Genomic DNA, 17,880 nt, shown 5'->3' on the forward strand with positions numbered 1-17,880 from the left:
CCACCAGTCTCTTTGGTTTTGTGTGTAAATCCACTTGGGTACAAGTGTTTCTTCAGCCTCTAGACAAACTCCCATCAGGAAGCTCTTTATCCCAGAAGGATGAGTGTGTACCTACAGGTGTGTGCACAAAATGTCCCAGTGGAGGCCTGGGACCTTGTGGAAATTGGGACAGATCTTTAATACCAAAAAATGTCTTCTACCTTCTACACATCCTGCCATAAGGAGAGCAGAATCATCTTTACTGACAGTTATTTAAGGGTCTGCAAATTGGAAAGTATTGAAAAACTCTGTGAACAACATCCATTGATGCTCCCAGGAGCTAACAGTACTGGTCTTTCTGATGATATTTGTTGTCTTCTGTTATCACATTTCTGTTTCTCTCCAGATATTGTAATTGAGAGTTATTGTTTTGTCAAGTTTCTTGACAGCATCAAAAAACATCCCCTTTTAATTTTATCTTTCTTTTTTCTACATCGCTCTTTCTCTGTACCATCTGCTGGAGAATTTCTGCCTGTCATGTATCACCAACCACTGTTTTTCTCCATTACAAAAAATCTTTGTAGTCTCATGGTGCCCTTGATTTAAATACTCTCTGTGACTTAGTCACTGCTTCCTGTTGGTTTTTTAGCTTATTCTGTTTTATTTCTTCTGAAAGAATACTGGCAGTAAAAGACAAGCAAACATGCTTGCTCTCTCAGTTTGGATAAAAACTCATTGCTTTTAGATATCTTACAGATGCTCCCTTAGCTGGAGAAGTCTGAAATTATTAGTAAATTATCAACAGAACACAGCTTTTAAGGATGTACAGTATTAACCAGTACCCACAAGAAAGAGAGAAAAGAGGCAGTTAAAGGCCATTGGGAAGACTGAGGAATGCCAAGCTGCTTGAGCAGGGAGAGTGAGGGAGCATGGCTTATTTCACCTAGAAAAATAAAAGCCTCAGCTCCATCATCCTTTCCATTCAGCATAAATGCATACTGCTAATAAAAGCAGCGGTCCAGCTCTCCTTCCCATGACACCCTGATTGTTATTCCCAACCCTTCCTCTGCACCAGTTTTAATACTTTTGAGGCTACAAGGTGAACTGCATCTGTTTGAAAATTAACCAGTTTTGCAGGGTGAGTTTTCAGCCAGAGAGATCACCAGGCCAGTTCATGGTGTGGCTGCTCTCACCAGTACTGGGGTTGCTGTGGAGGGTGGTGGCACAGGGACTGCACCATTAAACTTGCTCTGATGAAACACTCAGAAAATACGTATCTGAAAATAACAGGAGCTTGAGGTGTCCTCTGGCAGTGGGCAGAAGCAGTGGAAGGAGATGTGGAGCTCTAGGTCCCCCAAAGCATTGAGGGTCAGTGCAATCTTTCCTCACTCTCCTCTCCCACTTTTTGTCTGCCTCAGTCTTTTAGAATATAAATGTCTAATGTGTTTTCTGCAATGCCTGGTGGAATGGAACCCCAGTCTCAGACACTTTGGCCGTGGTGGAGTACTGTAGAAGATGCAGGGATGAGCAGCTGAAATGAAGAAGATTACAGGAATAAAAGAGTCTGGGAGAGGGGGTGGCTGAGGGGCAGCATGATCAAAGTTTGCAAAATCATCAAGGCCTCAGATATACTAAATGCAGAACTGTTGCTCCTGAAATCCCTTGATAGCAGAACTAGGGACCACTCACTGAAACTGGTGGAACGTCAGATAAAAGCACAGATGAAAGAAAATTCTTCTCTGTGTAGTGGCTACCCAACTTCTCAAACTCATACCACAGGAAGCTGTGGAGACAGACAGCATCAACAGGCTCAGAAGAGGATTAGAGAAATCCATGAAAAGGTCCACAAGCAAACACTGAAGGAAACAGGGGGGATGAGCCCTCTCATATTTCTGTACAACACTTAGGGATGATACTATGGGAAAGGACTGCAGAAAGCAACCAAGCTTGCATTTTCTCCTTAAATAGCATCCTTTACTGCCCTCTTTTACTGCCATTCTTGGAGAAGGATTACTGCATGCAGCAGTGGTCTGGGAACATCTTAGGTTCCCTTAAAAAATATTGAAGCTTCTTATAAATATTGGCTTAGGTATTCCACAAGATCTTCTGCTGATTAAATACAAAGTAAAAATTAGATTAAACTCCCAGTAAAGAGCATTTTCTCCCATTCTGTTTTCTTTTTGTACTTAGACTGAGCATCAAATATTCACTATTAAGCCAGAAAACCACACTTAGATGTATCTAAAGCTTCCTTAGTTAATTGGTGACATCCTTAATTTGTTTCACATGTAGTATAAATTGCTTTGAGTCTTTGAATGTCTCTTTTTGCCTGTCGCAGTCATTTTTCACCTTGACATACTCGGGTGCTGCTCCCCTTGTGTGCACTGAGCAGGTGCTGACTGTTGACCCTCATGCTGGGACAATCCCAGTGGCTCCAGAGCAGATCTTCAGGAGCCCCACCACCTCCACAGCAGACATGCTGAATTGGCCTGGTTCCACATCAGTGCTGTCTTTAGAGTGTGCTGATCATTTTCTCCAGTTCATCGGATTAAACAAGATTACAGGGATGCACTGCAGACACAGAAACAAGCTACACACTATATATTGTTCTGTTAATGATCCACTTTTGGAAATGGCACTTCTTCATTGATGTTTCTCTCATATTGAATTTAGATCTTTCCTCTGTTTATATTTCTTTCAGCTGGCATCCAGATAGTTAAAATACTGAGATAAGATCAATAGTTTCTTACATCATACATTCATTTACAAACTGAAAACATAAGAATAAAACAAACAAAAAAAATTACTGTGAGGCTTTTTGTTGAGCTGGATTATCTGAGTGAATTCATCTTCTACTATTCTCTTACCACCTGTATTTAAAATAGATGTAGCATAATCTTCCACACGAGGTAGATAATCAGTACAGTTAGTCTGACACGCCTTCCATTCAATGGGCATTTGTGCCTCTGATTTTGTAAGCGCTTTACACTTTTTTTGGAGTTTGAAATCACCACAATTCAGTATCTTATTGCTGGTTAAGCACTGAATTGATAAAAGTGCAATATTTAATAGCCTGCCTCAGTCAAAGAGTTAATTTGTTTCAGTACATTATTCCCAATGACTTTGGTGTTCTATTAGTAATTTCACAAGTTGATTTCTGTTGTAAGAATACATGTCAAAAAACAACCTTAGGAAAAAGAAGAAATGTGCCATAGGAAATTATTCATAGCATTTAAAGTTCAAGCACCTGGTAATTTCTGCACTTGTAGACACTTTTTGTCAAGAAAACAAATTTCCAACTCTTGGTTTCAAAAGATGTTTTTAAAGTCATGATTTAATGGAATTTGGCCATGTTTGCATTGCACCAGGCAAATCCTCTATTCAGGATAACCCAGGCAATGCTTTAGATGATATCTCTTAATTCAACAACAAAAAAGAGTTTCCTGATTGATTGAACAGGCTCCTGGACAAAGGTGGATCCCTGTGAGTAGATGTGTGAGCACCCACATGCACACACCACATGAGACCCTGTCACACACCGCTGAGCACTGGCTGTTTTTTCACATCCCATCTCCTGACTGCAGTGCACATACAGGATTTCACACACTGTGAACAATTCCACAGGCCACTGCCTACTGTGAGGTGTCAGACAGATCAGTTACCTACGTAAGCATCAGGCTGAAACATAGCTAATCCAAAATGAGGGTAAGTGATTCTGGTTGAGAGGCATCTGTCATGAATTCACTGTTCAATTCTATTCCAGCAGAGCATTTTTAATTGGGTGGTGGTCACTTAAACTATAAAATTTAAACCTGTATTCTAATATTCATGTCATCTGCCCTTTAAAAATTCCTGGCTATTTGAAACCAGGAGCTGGAACAGGTCAGCTTTGGCAGAAGTAAAGAACAGAGCAAACAAAGGTGTTTTCATTCAGCTCTCTCTTGGCCTTTCTTAAAAACGGTGCATTGTGGGCTGGTATCTATATAAACAAAAACCAGTGACTTTAATCTCTGTCCCTCAACAACCTGTCTCTGCTTTATTTTTAATGGCAATAGAGTGAAATATCTGTAATTAGAAAAGGATTACTACATACAAACCTTATAAAGCTCCTTCAACACCCCCGCTCAGCATTGTTACCAATCATCATCTATTGCCTATTACAGAAACACTGTAGACATCAGCAAAGGAATGGTTTGCAGTTCATACGCAGAGTAAGTCAGAATAAACTGTCTTTTAAAACTGACTTACTATTGCTCTTACTTGTTTTTAAGGAGGAATTATATCTTTCTTCTCGTAGTTCTCTTTTCTCCCTACTGCTGGACACTCTCCAAAATGGCATCAGTTCCTTGGGTCTGGAGGCTTGTCTGATCAGAGAACAAAAAGTTCTGCACGTTGGAGTACAGAATAAGAACAATGGCTTGAGGCCACATTTGACTAGCCAGGCACATTTTTTTATTTATTTTTTCCTGTTATTTTATATTTATTTTCATTGAAGCTAAGAGAGAAGTATCACTCCATTTCTTTGATGGTATAGAGGTAATTATGCTTCGATTCTTTCCATCTGCAAGGTTCTTCTCTGGCCAATGGAAGCTTGAATCTACACAGCACTGTGAAAAGGAAACTTGATGGAGAGAAAGATTATGTCTTCGATAAGAGACTGAGATACAGCGTGCGACAAAATGAAAGTAACTGTCGCTTCAGGGACATTGTAGTCCGGAAAGAAGATGGTTTCACACATATTTTGCTGTCGAGTCAGACTTCAGAGAACAATGCACTGACCCCAGAGGTAAGTGTTTAGCCCTAAAAGCCAAAGAAAGCCATCCCAGTATGTGGGTTATCTTGCAAACACTGCACTTGAATTTGATTTTATGTATTTTTTTTCCTAATTTATGAACTTAAAAAAGAAATCTGGAGTGCAGACATATCTAACTTTTTCACACTTGGGATTCCTATCCAAAAGAATGCAATGGAAATTAAATTTTAATTCACATGGCTGAAAAAAATAAAAGTAACTAAAGGAATGGCAGATTCAGTATTTCCAGCATGGAATTGTGTGAAGCAGCTTTTCACACGTTGAAGTTACTGATATTTACTATCCTTAGGAGAAATCTGGTCTCTTTCCTTTTACTAGTTTAAATAGTGCTCCAGTTGTATACAGAGAATTTCAGTCTATATCCTGAGACAGCCTTTCTAAATTCCATCTTGATCCCTAATTACTTTTTCTCTGAATCACTGTATTTATTTATGAAATCTTAACCAATTAGGGGCTCTATCCTCAGCTGAATTGCATAAAGTCCTACAACATATAAAAGAAGAAAATGAATTCCCTTGTTCCAAACGTTATACACACAAGGGCAGACTGAGACTCGCAGCTTGTACTACCCCAGTACACACACGGATCACTGGAAGGGCTGAGGAGCTTTTCCTTCCATTCCCTGTGGCTGCTATGCCCTTTTACACCATTCCCATGTCAGAAGAAAAGGGATGTCCGTAAGTGCTTGCATAGGATGGCTGTCCTGGAGAGAAGAGAGCACACCTGAGCCCTGTTCCACACCTGAGCCCTGTTCCACACGGGCACTAATGGCCTGATGGATGGACAGGGGCTGCCATGGAGCAGGGAGGGAGCACCAGGAGCTGCCTCCCAGCACCAGCCTGGCCTGTCTGAGCATCCTGCAGCCAGAGCTCCTCCAAGGGCTGCCCTCACTGGGGAGATCTCGGCCTTTTCTGCCCTCTCTGTCCTAAACAGCAACTTCAGTTTGAGCTCTACCTGAGGGAAGAGCAGATTGCAGCTTTGAGGAATCCTGTTTCTCAATGAGAAAATGAGTAACTTTGAAGTTAAGTGCTTACAATGGGCAGCTATGATGAGTCCCCTTCTCAAATGCACCCATACACATGGGCAGTAATACACTGAGTGATATTAACTGGCTGAAACTGATGGTACATAACATTTATCACTCCTAGTTTTAAACTATCTAGTATTTAGGAGGACTATCTTGGTAATTACCACAGAACACCCAACACTCACTTTTAACACCAGTTTCTTAAAATGCATTAGATTGCATCAAATCCATCACTCCATCTCTGTCTTAATTACCACTAATTGACACTGAAGGTAATTTAAATGAAGGAGCTCAAGGGCCTGAAAAAATATGAAATCATGGACTCTCTGTGTTCAGTCAGAGCAGACATACCTTTACATTGCTGGCTGTGCTGTTCCACATCAGCAGTGTTCAGATGCTCTAAACAGGGGATTAATTCAGGCTCTTTGGATCTGCCAAACGAATCCATTTCATCCTTTGAAAGTTTTCAATATGCCAGGAACCCACCTCTGTGGAAGAATAAATGATAAGCATGTAATAGTCCTCTCCCTGCATCACCAGCGCAGACTATTTCTAGACCCTTTATTGAAGCTCACTTGAAAACCTGGAAATACATTTTAGAAAACCACTTTACTGACCGGGATGGTCAGGAATTAATCAGGTACTGAGTTCTCCACATGGGGATTGTCTGTTTAAACCTCATCCAGGCCAAGAGCAATCACAGGCTCTTGCCCTTGGAAGACTCATGGCTGTAAACATGAAACAGCTCCTTTGGCCTCAGTCCAGGCTGCTGCCCATGATCATTCACACCACAAAATCCAGCACCTCCAGGACTGGCAATTTCACATTCCTGCTGGCAATTACAGCAAAAACCCCAGGAATTGAAAGGAGGAAGGTGTTGAATGACTTGTCCCTGCAGTTTGTCACCCATAGCCATAGGTGAGGCAAACTGACAAAGCGTTTTAGGGATGTTTAGAGCATTTTCAGTTTTGATGCCTTTTATCCCCAGTGAATAAGAAATACAAACACTCAGTTCCTACGCAATGAAGAAAGTGTGTTTCACTTTGTGTAAAGAAGTGCTAACTTCAAGCTTTATTAGACATTCAGTAAATTATGCTTGCCAAATAGCAAATGAATCATTTATTCAGAGCAGGTTTATTTCACGTGCTTAAAGAGTGGCCTGATTATACTTGGCCATCTATGTTAAAAAAAAAAAAAGGTGTGCACTGCAAACAATCATTTTAAACATAAGCTTATACAAAAACCCACTCACCCCTCAACATCTCTGCTTCCCTTTGTGCTTTATAGGAATCTTCAGAATGTAATAGTTATGTTCAACCATTGGCCCCTGGTATTTATGCTAATTTAATTAAAATAGCAAAGAACTTATTTATACCGAAAAAGAAATTGAAGTCTAGAGAAGTCTACCTGACTCTTCATCCTATGTTATTGGTAACCCCCTTTGTGCAGGTGATTTTAGCATGAAAGGTACCAATGGTCTTTCCAGCAGCCTTTGCACTGATTGATGTTGGCTTGGTGCTTCTTTAGTAATTGAGTTTTTTCTACAAAAATGTTCAGGGGACTATAGAAATTCTTTCTTATTTTTTACAAGAGCTTATAAAACTTCCAAGACAGTGTCACAAAACAGCACAGCTTGTTCTTATTTCAGTAGCTTAGGCTTGCTACTTTTGTTTTTTAAATACATTTGTGAAATGGTTAATTATGTAGTCCATTAGGGCATTTTTTCTTGTGGGACTTTTACTGCTCCTGAAGTTCTTTCTCCAGTGATGCTGCTGCTGTTTTAACTCAGCACATCTCAAGGATCCAAATTCTGTTTCAGACTAAATGGACCCATGAGCTCTTCTCATTTAACACCACTAACAGAGCTAGGAGTTCATATTCCCTTGAATTAAAAGTAAATCATTTTCTAAACAGCCAGTGCTTCCACCCGAGAGTGACAGAACTACCTCAAGCACCTTCTCATACTCAAGCATCTGGTTTCAGATTTCAAATGTGAATAACAAGGTTTAAAGTTCTGCCAGGTACATTTTGGAGCACTGGTTTGCCTTCACTTTTCCTACCCTGGAAATAATATAAAAGAGGCAGGTACAAGTTTACTGTTCTCTGTAGTTCTGCTCTCTACAAAAAAAAGTAAATTGTGGGTTTGGGCCAGTGCTTGTGCCTGCAGCTTTTGAGGTTCCCAAGTCCTTTAGGTGCTGGACAGAAAGGACTCAGAGTGAGTAACACAAAATTTATTTATGTAAAAAAGCACAAGTGGGGAAGAGGTTCTACGAACAACAGAATTGTTTTAAAATTTGGGTTTACGGTAATATTTACAGAATAATTACCTTTAAGAATATCACTGTGAGTCCTCAGAGATTCAGAAAAGTTAACTATTATTAACTAGTGATTCCGTTTATGTGAACAAGAGACTTCTGTTAGGATACTTTGTGTAATTATGGTGATAAATTCCAAGCTCTTTGATTTTCCCAGAATGTAAGCAAGATGGAAAGAAAAGGGCACCAAATTCCTTTGGAAATTTCCTACTTCCAGCAAAAGGCATTAAAATAAGCTCTTAGAAGTTTAATGAAGTTTTTAACTGGTTCATGTTTATTTTGCAATATAAGACGTCCTGTTCAAGAATTAACAAGATTATTTACTTGACAGGATTAAAAATATAAGCAACTTCTGAGAAGGTGATAATTTTATTATATATTTGTGTTTCAATAAAACAGTAAGTGAAGCACTAGGTCTGGTCTAAATTTACAATCCAGTCAACTGTCATAACCTAAATAACTGGCCCATACTGTTCTGTAAATACTGCCTCAGAAACTTTCATCAAATGCATTCAAATAGAAATACTGTCCCCACAACTGAAAATTACCTAAAATGCCATAAAGAAACTAATTAATAAAAGCACAGATCTGGAGAATATTGCTAAGGAGCTCTGGAAATAGTAGTATTAGATCTGGTCCACTAGAGAAAATAAAATTTAATTGGACAAATGCCATAGTTTTAGCAAGATGGGGAAAGGTTTAAGGGCTGTGGAATAAAGAAAAAGAATATGGAATCTGACAAAGAAATGTAACTAAAGACAGGTTGAATCTCTGTATTTGAGAACTGAATTCACTACCACATTAAACGGAAAATGTTTGTCCCTAAAAACAGAGAGCAGCTCTAAACTAAAATTGTATTTACTTTACAGTAGTACATTTCCACACACAGTGATGTAACCCTGCAGACAAACCAGCTCTTTTATAATTCTTTTCCTGTTTGTAACTTCCCTGTAATCATAGAAATAGCTGGGGAGAAATGCCCATCCCCAGATAACCCATGGGGAAAGCCAAGGCTCCAGAGGCAGCAGTGAGCAGCAGCTGCTGTAACCAGGCTAAGTGACAAAGGACCTGGGGAATTTTGGACTGCACCAGCAAAGGAACCATGGCAAGGTTCCTGACCAAGGGAGTCAGCCTTGACTTGGCTGGCATTGCTGGATTCCAGTGAGCCTCCAAGCACCTCTGGATGATAAAGTTAATGACAAACTTAAGGCTCTTTAGAAAAAAAAAACATGCTTTTTGGAGCCTGATAATGCTGATACATAATGATTTCCTTTTGATACAAACAAGTGGAGCAGGGGAACTAAATTTCTCCTCCTGCTCAAAAATAGTAACCAAAGCCTTGTCACTTTTAACCATATATGAGAAATTGATTCCTAATAACAGACCCAATGTTTTCCTCTCTAAAACACTGAAAAAACAGTGATGGCAGAATATTGGGGTTTTTTACAAGAAGTGTAACCTCTGCTTAAAAATTTGGATGTGTTGTAGATGGCTTTAGTCATCCAGATCAGTGGGGGGCAAGATAAAAAAGAGGCAGGTTTGTAACAGGAATGATGTGTGTGAAGGAGAGCACTGGTAACAGCAAAGGGGTAGCACATAGGCAAATACCACTGGAGGAAGGGGAATCATAAAGAAACGTGCTGAATTGGTGTCATGGCATCATACTTAATGCAACATTCCTCACTGGATGGAAAAATGTATTCCCTAAAAATGTATTCATACATTCACCCTAAGAAAGAGCAGATTGTGAGATCTTTTACAGTGAATTAAGAAGATAACATTGCATTCACATGGAACTAGGAAAACCAAAATATTTTTTTAAATTTTCATATCTACCACATTCTAAATTTTCTCTTAACACTGAACAAAGGTTTTAGGGGGTTTTCCCCTTTGTTTCCCCATTATTTGTGCAGTGTTGCTGTGTTTTTCCCAGATTTCTGAGATTCTCAGAATAAACAGTGCTCCTAAAATTGCTGATGACATTTTTATACCTGCATAAGAATTTCAGATACACTTCCAAATTCTGCAGCTTTTAATTACTTCACTTCCACCCACTGTCACACACTCAGTATTACAGGCGTTCTGAAGTGCTCTTGTAGAAGTGAAGCATCTAAAAGTTCACCACCTGCTCTCTCATGGCCAGTCCCAGCAGCCAGTAATACTCATCTTTACACAAACCCAAAGGGAAAGCAGCACAATCCATAGGATTTCTATTAAAAGGCTAACCAGGGGGTGGCATCAACAAAACTTCAGTGTTTAGGGACATTTCTTAAACAAGGCACTTCAGAGATCTAAAGAAGTTTTGGTAACAGAAAGTAGTGAACAGAAATAATCACAGGCTAAAAAATCTTGGGTTTCTCTCACATGGAAACTCTATTTAAATCCCTAGCCACATTTAGCTCTCTCTTACCTAAATTTACACCAACAGCAAACCTTTCGGTGCAAAAGAGAAAACTCTGAGACAGCAGGACCATGTCTATAGGAAATACTTTATCACATGGGTATGATTAAGGATAGGAGGTGTCACACTAGATGAAATCAGGGCCCTTGCAGTGAGGAGCAAATTATTTGCAATGAGGAGCACGTTATAGAGGAGAGGGGGCTGAAATGAGTTACAGCTCACAAACCATGCCCAACTGTGACCAAACAAGGAGTTACCCATCAGAAGTTTATGAAATAAAATTTCCTTTTAAAAATCATTAGGAAAGAATTCTCTGCTCAGGTGAAAGGCCATTTTCCTACAATACCAGCAGCTCAGTTCTATACAGATTTTGATTAGGTTTGTTCTATGGTGCAATTAATAGCTTGATCCAGTTGTAAAACAAAGTCAAAATGTCTCTTTTTCAAGGGACTTTTATGATTTAACTTTTGTAAACTGTAAAAATCAATAATATATTTGCCATGTTGATTTATATGATGTCCTCTTGTCCTGCTTTGCTCTGGTTGAAGTCATATAAACCAAAGTAGTTGAAGAACTAAAAACTGGGGTTTACAAATTTTGCTTTCAAGCTGTTGAGGTTAATAACAGGCTTTTGCTGTAATAAACATGTTCCCGAGGATACAGTGGTGTACACAATGAAAATAAAAAAGTGATATTTGAAATTATTAAATTGTAATCAAATAGCATAAGCTGGGTAGAATTTCCCATACAACAAAGAACTGTCAAGTCCTAAAACCTCTTGGAATTAGTAAAACATCAACAAAGCACTGCCAAATAGAAAATATTCTGCAAACTTTCAGTGTTATCATTCTGTATTAAAATTGTATCTATAATTGATGTAACTATTAATAGTGCCCAAAATTTAAGTCTCTCAAAATCAATAAGGTTTGTAAAAGTAGGGAAATGATATTGCCACGGCATGCATGTCGAATTGTTTACTTTTCTTTATCCACAGATCATGAAGGAAGTTCGGAGAGCATTGTGCAATGCATCAGCTGATGACAGTAAACTCTTACTTCTCAGCGCAGTGGGAAGTGTATTCTGTAGTGGCCTAGATTACTCATATTTAATTGGCAGGTTATCCAATGACAGAAGAAAGGAAAGCACTAGGATTGCAGAAGCTATAAGGTGACCCAAGCTTACCTATGATCTCTAAATTATGAAATGCAGTGTGTGATTATAAAGATATTTATCAGGTCCAAAAATGTTGTATATTTAAATGTTGATTGCATTCTAATTATAGTCCTGCAAATTTGTTTAGTAAAAAGAAACTTGGACCTTTCCATATTAGAAAAGAAAGCACATTTATTCCAGTGCTAATATCTATAGGGATTTATTTTATTCTAATTCTTTTCATTTACTATTTCAAGTCATTCCTCCAAAATCAAATACAACTTTGTTGTTGTTTTTCCAAATTCAGTATTGCTTCATGTTCTAAAGTGCTTCCTGAAAGGCAGATCTTCTACTTGTTTTAATGTTCATCATTTTAATTAATTTCAGTCCAAATGGGAATCCATGGCTTACTCATATTCTGTTGAAATAGCAGTCTGCCACTGTATTTCAGAACCTTACTAGAAGGGTCTCCACTCTTCTTCTTAAATTTAAATTGCTTAATATATATGTAAATGTAATTTTATTTTTGTAACTAAAATGCAACTTTCCATATAAATCTATATATATCACATCACCTTAATAGAATTCCAGGGTTTATGACATGCAGTCTGCAAATCAATCTGCACAACACATCACCAAATGTCCCATTATCCACAAGGCAGATTTTCCAGTATAAATCAATATTATTCCACTAAAGCAAATGGTATTTCACCAGTCTGTACCAGGAAATGATTTGGTCCCTTTTTTCCCCCCTATTTCCTACAAATAAATATTCTTCTGAGAGCTTTAAAACTTTATGCAACAATTCTATGAAGGAATATTAAAGAATTTTTTTACAAGATATCTCTACTTGGGATATATTAGTATAATGTAATATCAGGTTTAGGTATTACACAAAGTATATTGAACACCAATTATCTTGGTTACACCTACCGCAGATCAGCTTGGATTCCAGGTTAAAAACTTTTTTAATTCTCAAAGTAGCAATTATTTTGAAAGACTTTAAAAGATACTTCTTAAATGTAGTAAGTTGGAAGCTGTTTATAAGACCCTAAATATGCTCAAGTATCATGGAGTGATATTTTTTAAAAGAGAAACCCTTTGAAGGACACAGCCTAAGTTTATTTTTAAATGCGAGGGGTTTTTAACAATGTGGAACCAAAACAAAAAGTGAGGGTAGAAAATAACTATTCTTGTTTGAAAACACAGGCATACTCACTGCCCACCAAAAGATACAAATTTAGTATTATTCTTGTAAAAATTGTACAGTTAGGTGTTGTTATATAAGTTTACATTTATTTGCACACATCTAATATACAGGTGTACTTATCAATCCAACATTTAAATAAGTATAAGCCAGACTGTGATAGTCAGTTTTTCCACCCTTGGACTCACAGAACACTCTTGAAATACTGGTACAATGTACTGCTTGTACCTTGTCAAGAATGTCGGCTTCAGGCCCACTGAAAATAGATTTTTATTGTACTTCTGGAAACAATACCCTACGTTTTCCATTTAGCACTCTCTGTGCTTTCTGTGAACAAAGGACTCAGCTCATGGAAAATAAACTGTAATAAGAGAAGAAAAAATGTCCATTGCTTTTTTCAATGGTTTGGATGTCCTAAAATACATCCACGGATCTCTGCCTCCGCTGCTTTACATCAAGTTAGACTTGTATCAAAGTGAATTTGAAATCTTGGTTACCATGTGTTTCCACTTCCCAAAGCGTGGCTCTCCTATACTGGTCACAAGTTGCAGCTGAAGTTTCAATCCCTATCAAGTCTCCTCTCCCATGAATGGTTCAGTCTCTGGTGCCGTGCCCTCAGCCACTGGGGTTGGCAATGAATGGATGTGCAGCACTGCAGCTCCATCCCAGCTCCATCCCAGCTCCATCCCAGACCCAGCAGTATGAGCTGTCACCATCCACACACTGTCCCGGAGCAGGGAAGTGGCAGACAGGCTGCACAGTGTGGCCTGCAGAGCCCTGGGATTGACACGTTCCTGGAAGGCATTCCCAGCACTGGGCTCACACCACCAGCTGGGCAGCGCTGTGGGACCTGAGCCACAACATTCTGGGTGTGCTCAGAAGAAAACAGACAAGGACAAATTTACTTGCTCAGCTTCTTTACAGCCCTGGATGTGCCTACAAGCCCTGACCAGCAGCAAGAGCCTGGAACAGTGCTGAGGTGTCTGAGCATCCCAGCGTGTACTCCATGGTCAGCCTCCCAGATATGCTCTAGCAAATCTAGAAGCCTTCTGCAGACATTTTTTCCTATATTCAAGCGTCTGGATCTACTATGCAACAACAGCTATAATCTGAAATCCTTTTCAAAGGCTGCTTTGAATTGAAACAAGGATCCTGTAGCCCAGAAACTCCCTGTGTGAACTTATGGTTTGGAGACAAGGAAACGTGCCCAGTTCGGGTACAGAGACAACCCACTGAAACAACACACCAAACAGGAAACAAAGATAAATTGAGTGCTGGTCACTGCAGCTTCTGGAGACCAAAGGCAGGCATTTGTTCCCCTCATCATCTCCCAGTATTGTAGCCTTCCACTCCATCCTAGAGGTAGCATGTTCCATACCCATCCATTTTACCATCCTCTGTGCTCCCCATTCTTCCCTCACGACACAGGCTCACTGTGCCTTCTCAATGTTATGTTCCACTCTCTCCAGGTTCTCCCTTCCTTGCTCACTCATATGAAGACTTCCTTCAACCCTTCCCCTCCATTAATGTGTTCTGCTTTGTTCTTCCTCCACATTATGTTTCCTCTCCACATCCCAAATTGCTTTTCCATATTCACTTCCAGTCCCGTTTATCACCATGATTCCTGCTTTTCTCCACAACACTGGTTTTATCTGCCTCCACAGGGTCCTCAGATTTACTGCCACCATTTATCCTTAGTTTGCTTTCTTTTTACCTATCATTCATCACATCCCTATTCACAACTGCAGCCCTGTCTGAAAGACTTACGTAACTACTGAGGTTCTCAACATTCTGGAATTAATGAGGTGCAGTGATCCACAGTCACTACTCAGTCATAAACAACCAAAGAAATAATGAGATAAGGGAACAGCATTGTATCTGCAATGAAAACGAATCACAACTCTCCTTAACCCTGCTCTCCTTTAGACAGAAATGGTCTTGAACAGACAAAAACCATGTTCCTTATTTCACTCTCTTTGTCTTGACAGTGATCTCCTGGTTTACTACTGTGAACAGAGCTGCATCAATTCTCTATTTTCCCATGGTCCTCCTTACTAGAGGACTTCAAAACCAGAATGTATTAATTGAAAATTTAATGCTGGGTTATCTCAGACTCTTTGTCCTCATTTAAAACACAGCCAGTGCCCCTGCACTTCAGCCCAGTTGCCACATGTGCTCTCTAACCTGCAAGGCCCACCTGTGCTCAGGTACAGAGGCCTGGATCCTTTTGATCTCAGTGGGAGAGCAACAACTCATCAAAGGGCACATTTGACAAAATGTTCTTTCCTAAAATCTGTCAGCAAAGATGCACTCCAGATCTAATAAATACCCAGTGCAGGGACAGAATCTCCTCTTCTACTTGGAATTTGATTTATCCATGTCTTTTTTCTAAAGTAACTGAGCATCTAGTTTGCCTCCATACACCTGCTGTGCACTGAGCTGCTGGAGCTCATAATTTGCCCACAATTACACTCTTGCTTTTTCCTAATTGGTGTAAAGGCCGTTCCATTCAACAGATGTCTTTCCACAGCTGCTGGTAGGTAACTTATTTAAAAGATCTCCTCATTGCACAGAATGTAACATATTCTAGTTCACTCATCCAGATGAATCCGATGACATTTAACTTCCCTGCTATTTCTCATCACATTACTGGGGTAGTCAGGCAAGGGCATCTGCTTTGTAACGGCTTTGCTGAAGATTTTTGCAATGAAGACCCAACTGAAGATCACTCATCCTGTTCAAACATTTCTCTGACTCCTCTTTGCACATCTTGTTCTTTCTGCTGGTGTGCCATAAACATTACAATCTCCCAATTCACTGATGGGACTTGCAGTAACCTTTGACACAGCATCTTAAGAGAACTTTTTGAAAAAAATAAATATTCAGACTATAATATTTCATCAGTAGCCAAACAAGGTCCATCCCAGCCACTGTGGAGCAAACCAAGAAGTATTGTATGTACAAACTCAGGAGTTACTGGTCCAGAAGTAAAACTAACCCAGCCAAACCTTTCTGCAAAAAGTACAGTCCACTGTGCAATCCACTTAATCAGGCCATATACAACATACACAAAACTATGCAGTAGCCCAGGTACTCAGAAAGGTTAAATAACTAAAAATAAGCAGACTTTTCCATGTGCAAACTAGAAAGTATCTTGAAGTTCTGACCTCATAAAACTGGGCATTTGCTGTGTTCTTCTATGGCACTAATATGTTTTCAGATTAAGTACTTTAAACTTGGATATTTATGTGTTACTTCTGTATTCAGCTGTGTTTTCAACTGTATTTATGTGTTACTTCTGTATTCAAGATCTTTCTTTTATTTTTTATTTTAGGGATTTTGTAAAAGCTTTTATTCAATTTAAGAAGCCAATTGTGGTTGCTATCAACGGCCCTGCTCTGGGCTTAGGAGCTTCTATTTTACCACTCTGTGATATCGTTTGGGCAAGTGAGAAGGCTTGGTTTCAGACACCATATGCAACAATCCGACTCACCCCAGCTGGCTGCTCATCATACACATTCCCACAAATTCTGGGTGTTGCACTGGTAAGGTTTTCCACCTCAAATTGCTGAAGAACCTTTTATGAATTCCTGATCTTCTTCTCTCTCTAAAAAGTAAACAATTTTCTTAATTGTCTTTAATGGAAATGAAATCTGTGGAAAGTTCATCTAATCACTACCAACTTCTTATGACGAAATAACCTTGGAATTCAATATACAACACCTGCTGTACACAAGAAAGATTGAAAAAGCAGATTGTCAACATCAAGGTAGAATAGTGAAGAAATACATTATCAGAATAACCTTGCAGAGTAGTTGTCTGCATCATGTTAGGAGTGGGCAGTAATACAGCCAGATACAGCTCTCTGCTCTTTAAAGATAATCCACAATGATTCCAGTAAGACTGCTTAGCTTTTACCAGTATAATAAATCAGAATTTGCCCCACAAATATTTCCTACTGGGTTCCATGACTCTCCACACAGTATCACTGATAGTTACTCTTGTAAGATCAGCAATACAGATTCACCATGCATGCCAGCACATTTCTCTTAAATTAAACCCATGCTGTGCTCTGGCCACCTGCACAATCCTTAAATAGCTACTGAAACTCCTTTTAAAGTATTTTGCAGTATGGAAAGATACAGAAGAACATTTGTAATTTAATCGTAAAAATAGCAGGCAAGTATGAGAAAAATTTGAAGGGAATTATAACCCAAGATTACCAGAGTCTTTTGGTTTCACAGGCAAATGAAATGTTGTTCTGTGGGAGAAAGCTGACAGCACAGGAAGCCTGCAGCAGAGGACTGGTGTCACAAGTATTTTGGCCAACAACATTTAGCCAAGAAGTGATGCTACGAGTGAAAGAGATGGCATCCTGCAGTGCAGTGGTAAGAAATCAAACTCCCTCATTAAATTTCACAGACATTTCACAGAGGAAAGGTGTGCTCCCAAGGCTTGTCACATGTGGGACCTCACTTTCCACAAGCATACCTGTGAAAGAAGGCTGACATCAGAAGACTTGGATAGGAATCAGTGAGCTCATGGAGTTTCTAATTTTTCAGGGATCAGGGTGGGGGGAGTTATTTCCTTTCACAATATTGGCATTTATTCAATGAGTGGCATCTCCTTGCCCCAGATTTTGAAAGGGGATTTCAGCACAGCTTTCCTTCATGAAGGTGTAACAGTCTGAAACTCTACAACTGTACTGGGAAACCTGTAAGAAAAGAGATTTGCCCTTCACTTTGTCCTGGCCTACAGGACAGGATTTCAGCTGAATCTGCCTTCTTTCTGCACTGGAACAGTTCCTGCTGCTGCAGAATGTTCCACACAGCACCCCAGAAGGGTAGGATAGTGCCAGCTAAGCTCTGCTGTAAAGGAGAGGTGAGATCCAGACAAGAGGGATTTGAACACATTCTGGTCACAGTGTATTATAACTTTACTTCTGTGTACACAAAAGTTGAAAGAAAATCCTTTCCTATCTTCCTA

At 39.4% G+C, this 17,880-nt stretch overlaps 1 protein-coding gene across 1 annotated transcript in view; it reads left to right on the forward strand.

The window, feature by feature from the left end:
- CDYL2 (chromodomain Y like 2) overlaps positions 1-17,880 on the forward strand; it is a 60,137-nt gene that overhangs the window by 36,193 nt on the left and 6,064 nt on the right. The window contains exons 3-6 of the mRNA XM_038148071.1: positions 4,548-4,765; positions 11,530-11,702; positions 16,229-16,439; positions 17,139-17,282. Coding sequence (XP_038003999.1) covers positions 4,548-4,765; positions 11,530-11,702; positions 16,229-16,439; positions 17,139-17,282 — 746 coding nt within the window. The remainder of the gene's footprint in view (positions 1-4,547; positions 4,766-11,529; positions 11,703-16,228; positions 16,440-17,138; positions 17,283-17,880) is intronic.

The sequence above is a fragment of the Motacilla alba genome, chromosome 11, assembly GCF_015832195.1.
Source record: "Motacilla alba alba isolate MOTALB_02 chromosome 11, Motacilla_alba_V1.0_pri, whole genome shotgun sequence".
Taxonomy (NCBI): domain Eukaryota; kingdom Metazoa; phylum Chordata; class Aves; order Passeriformes; family Motacillidae; genus Motacilla; species Motacilla alba.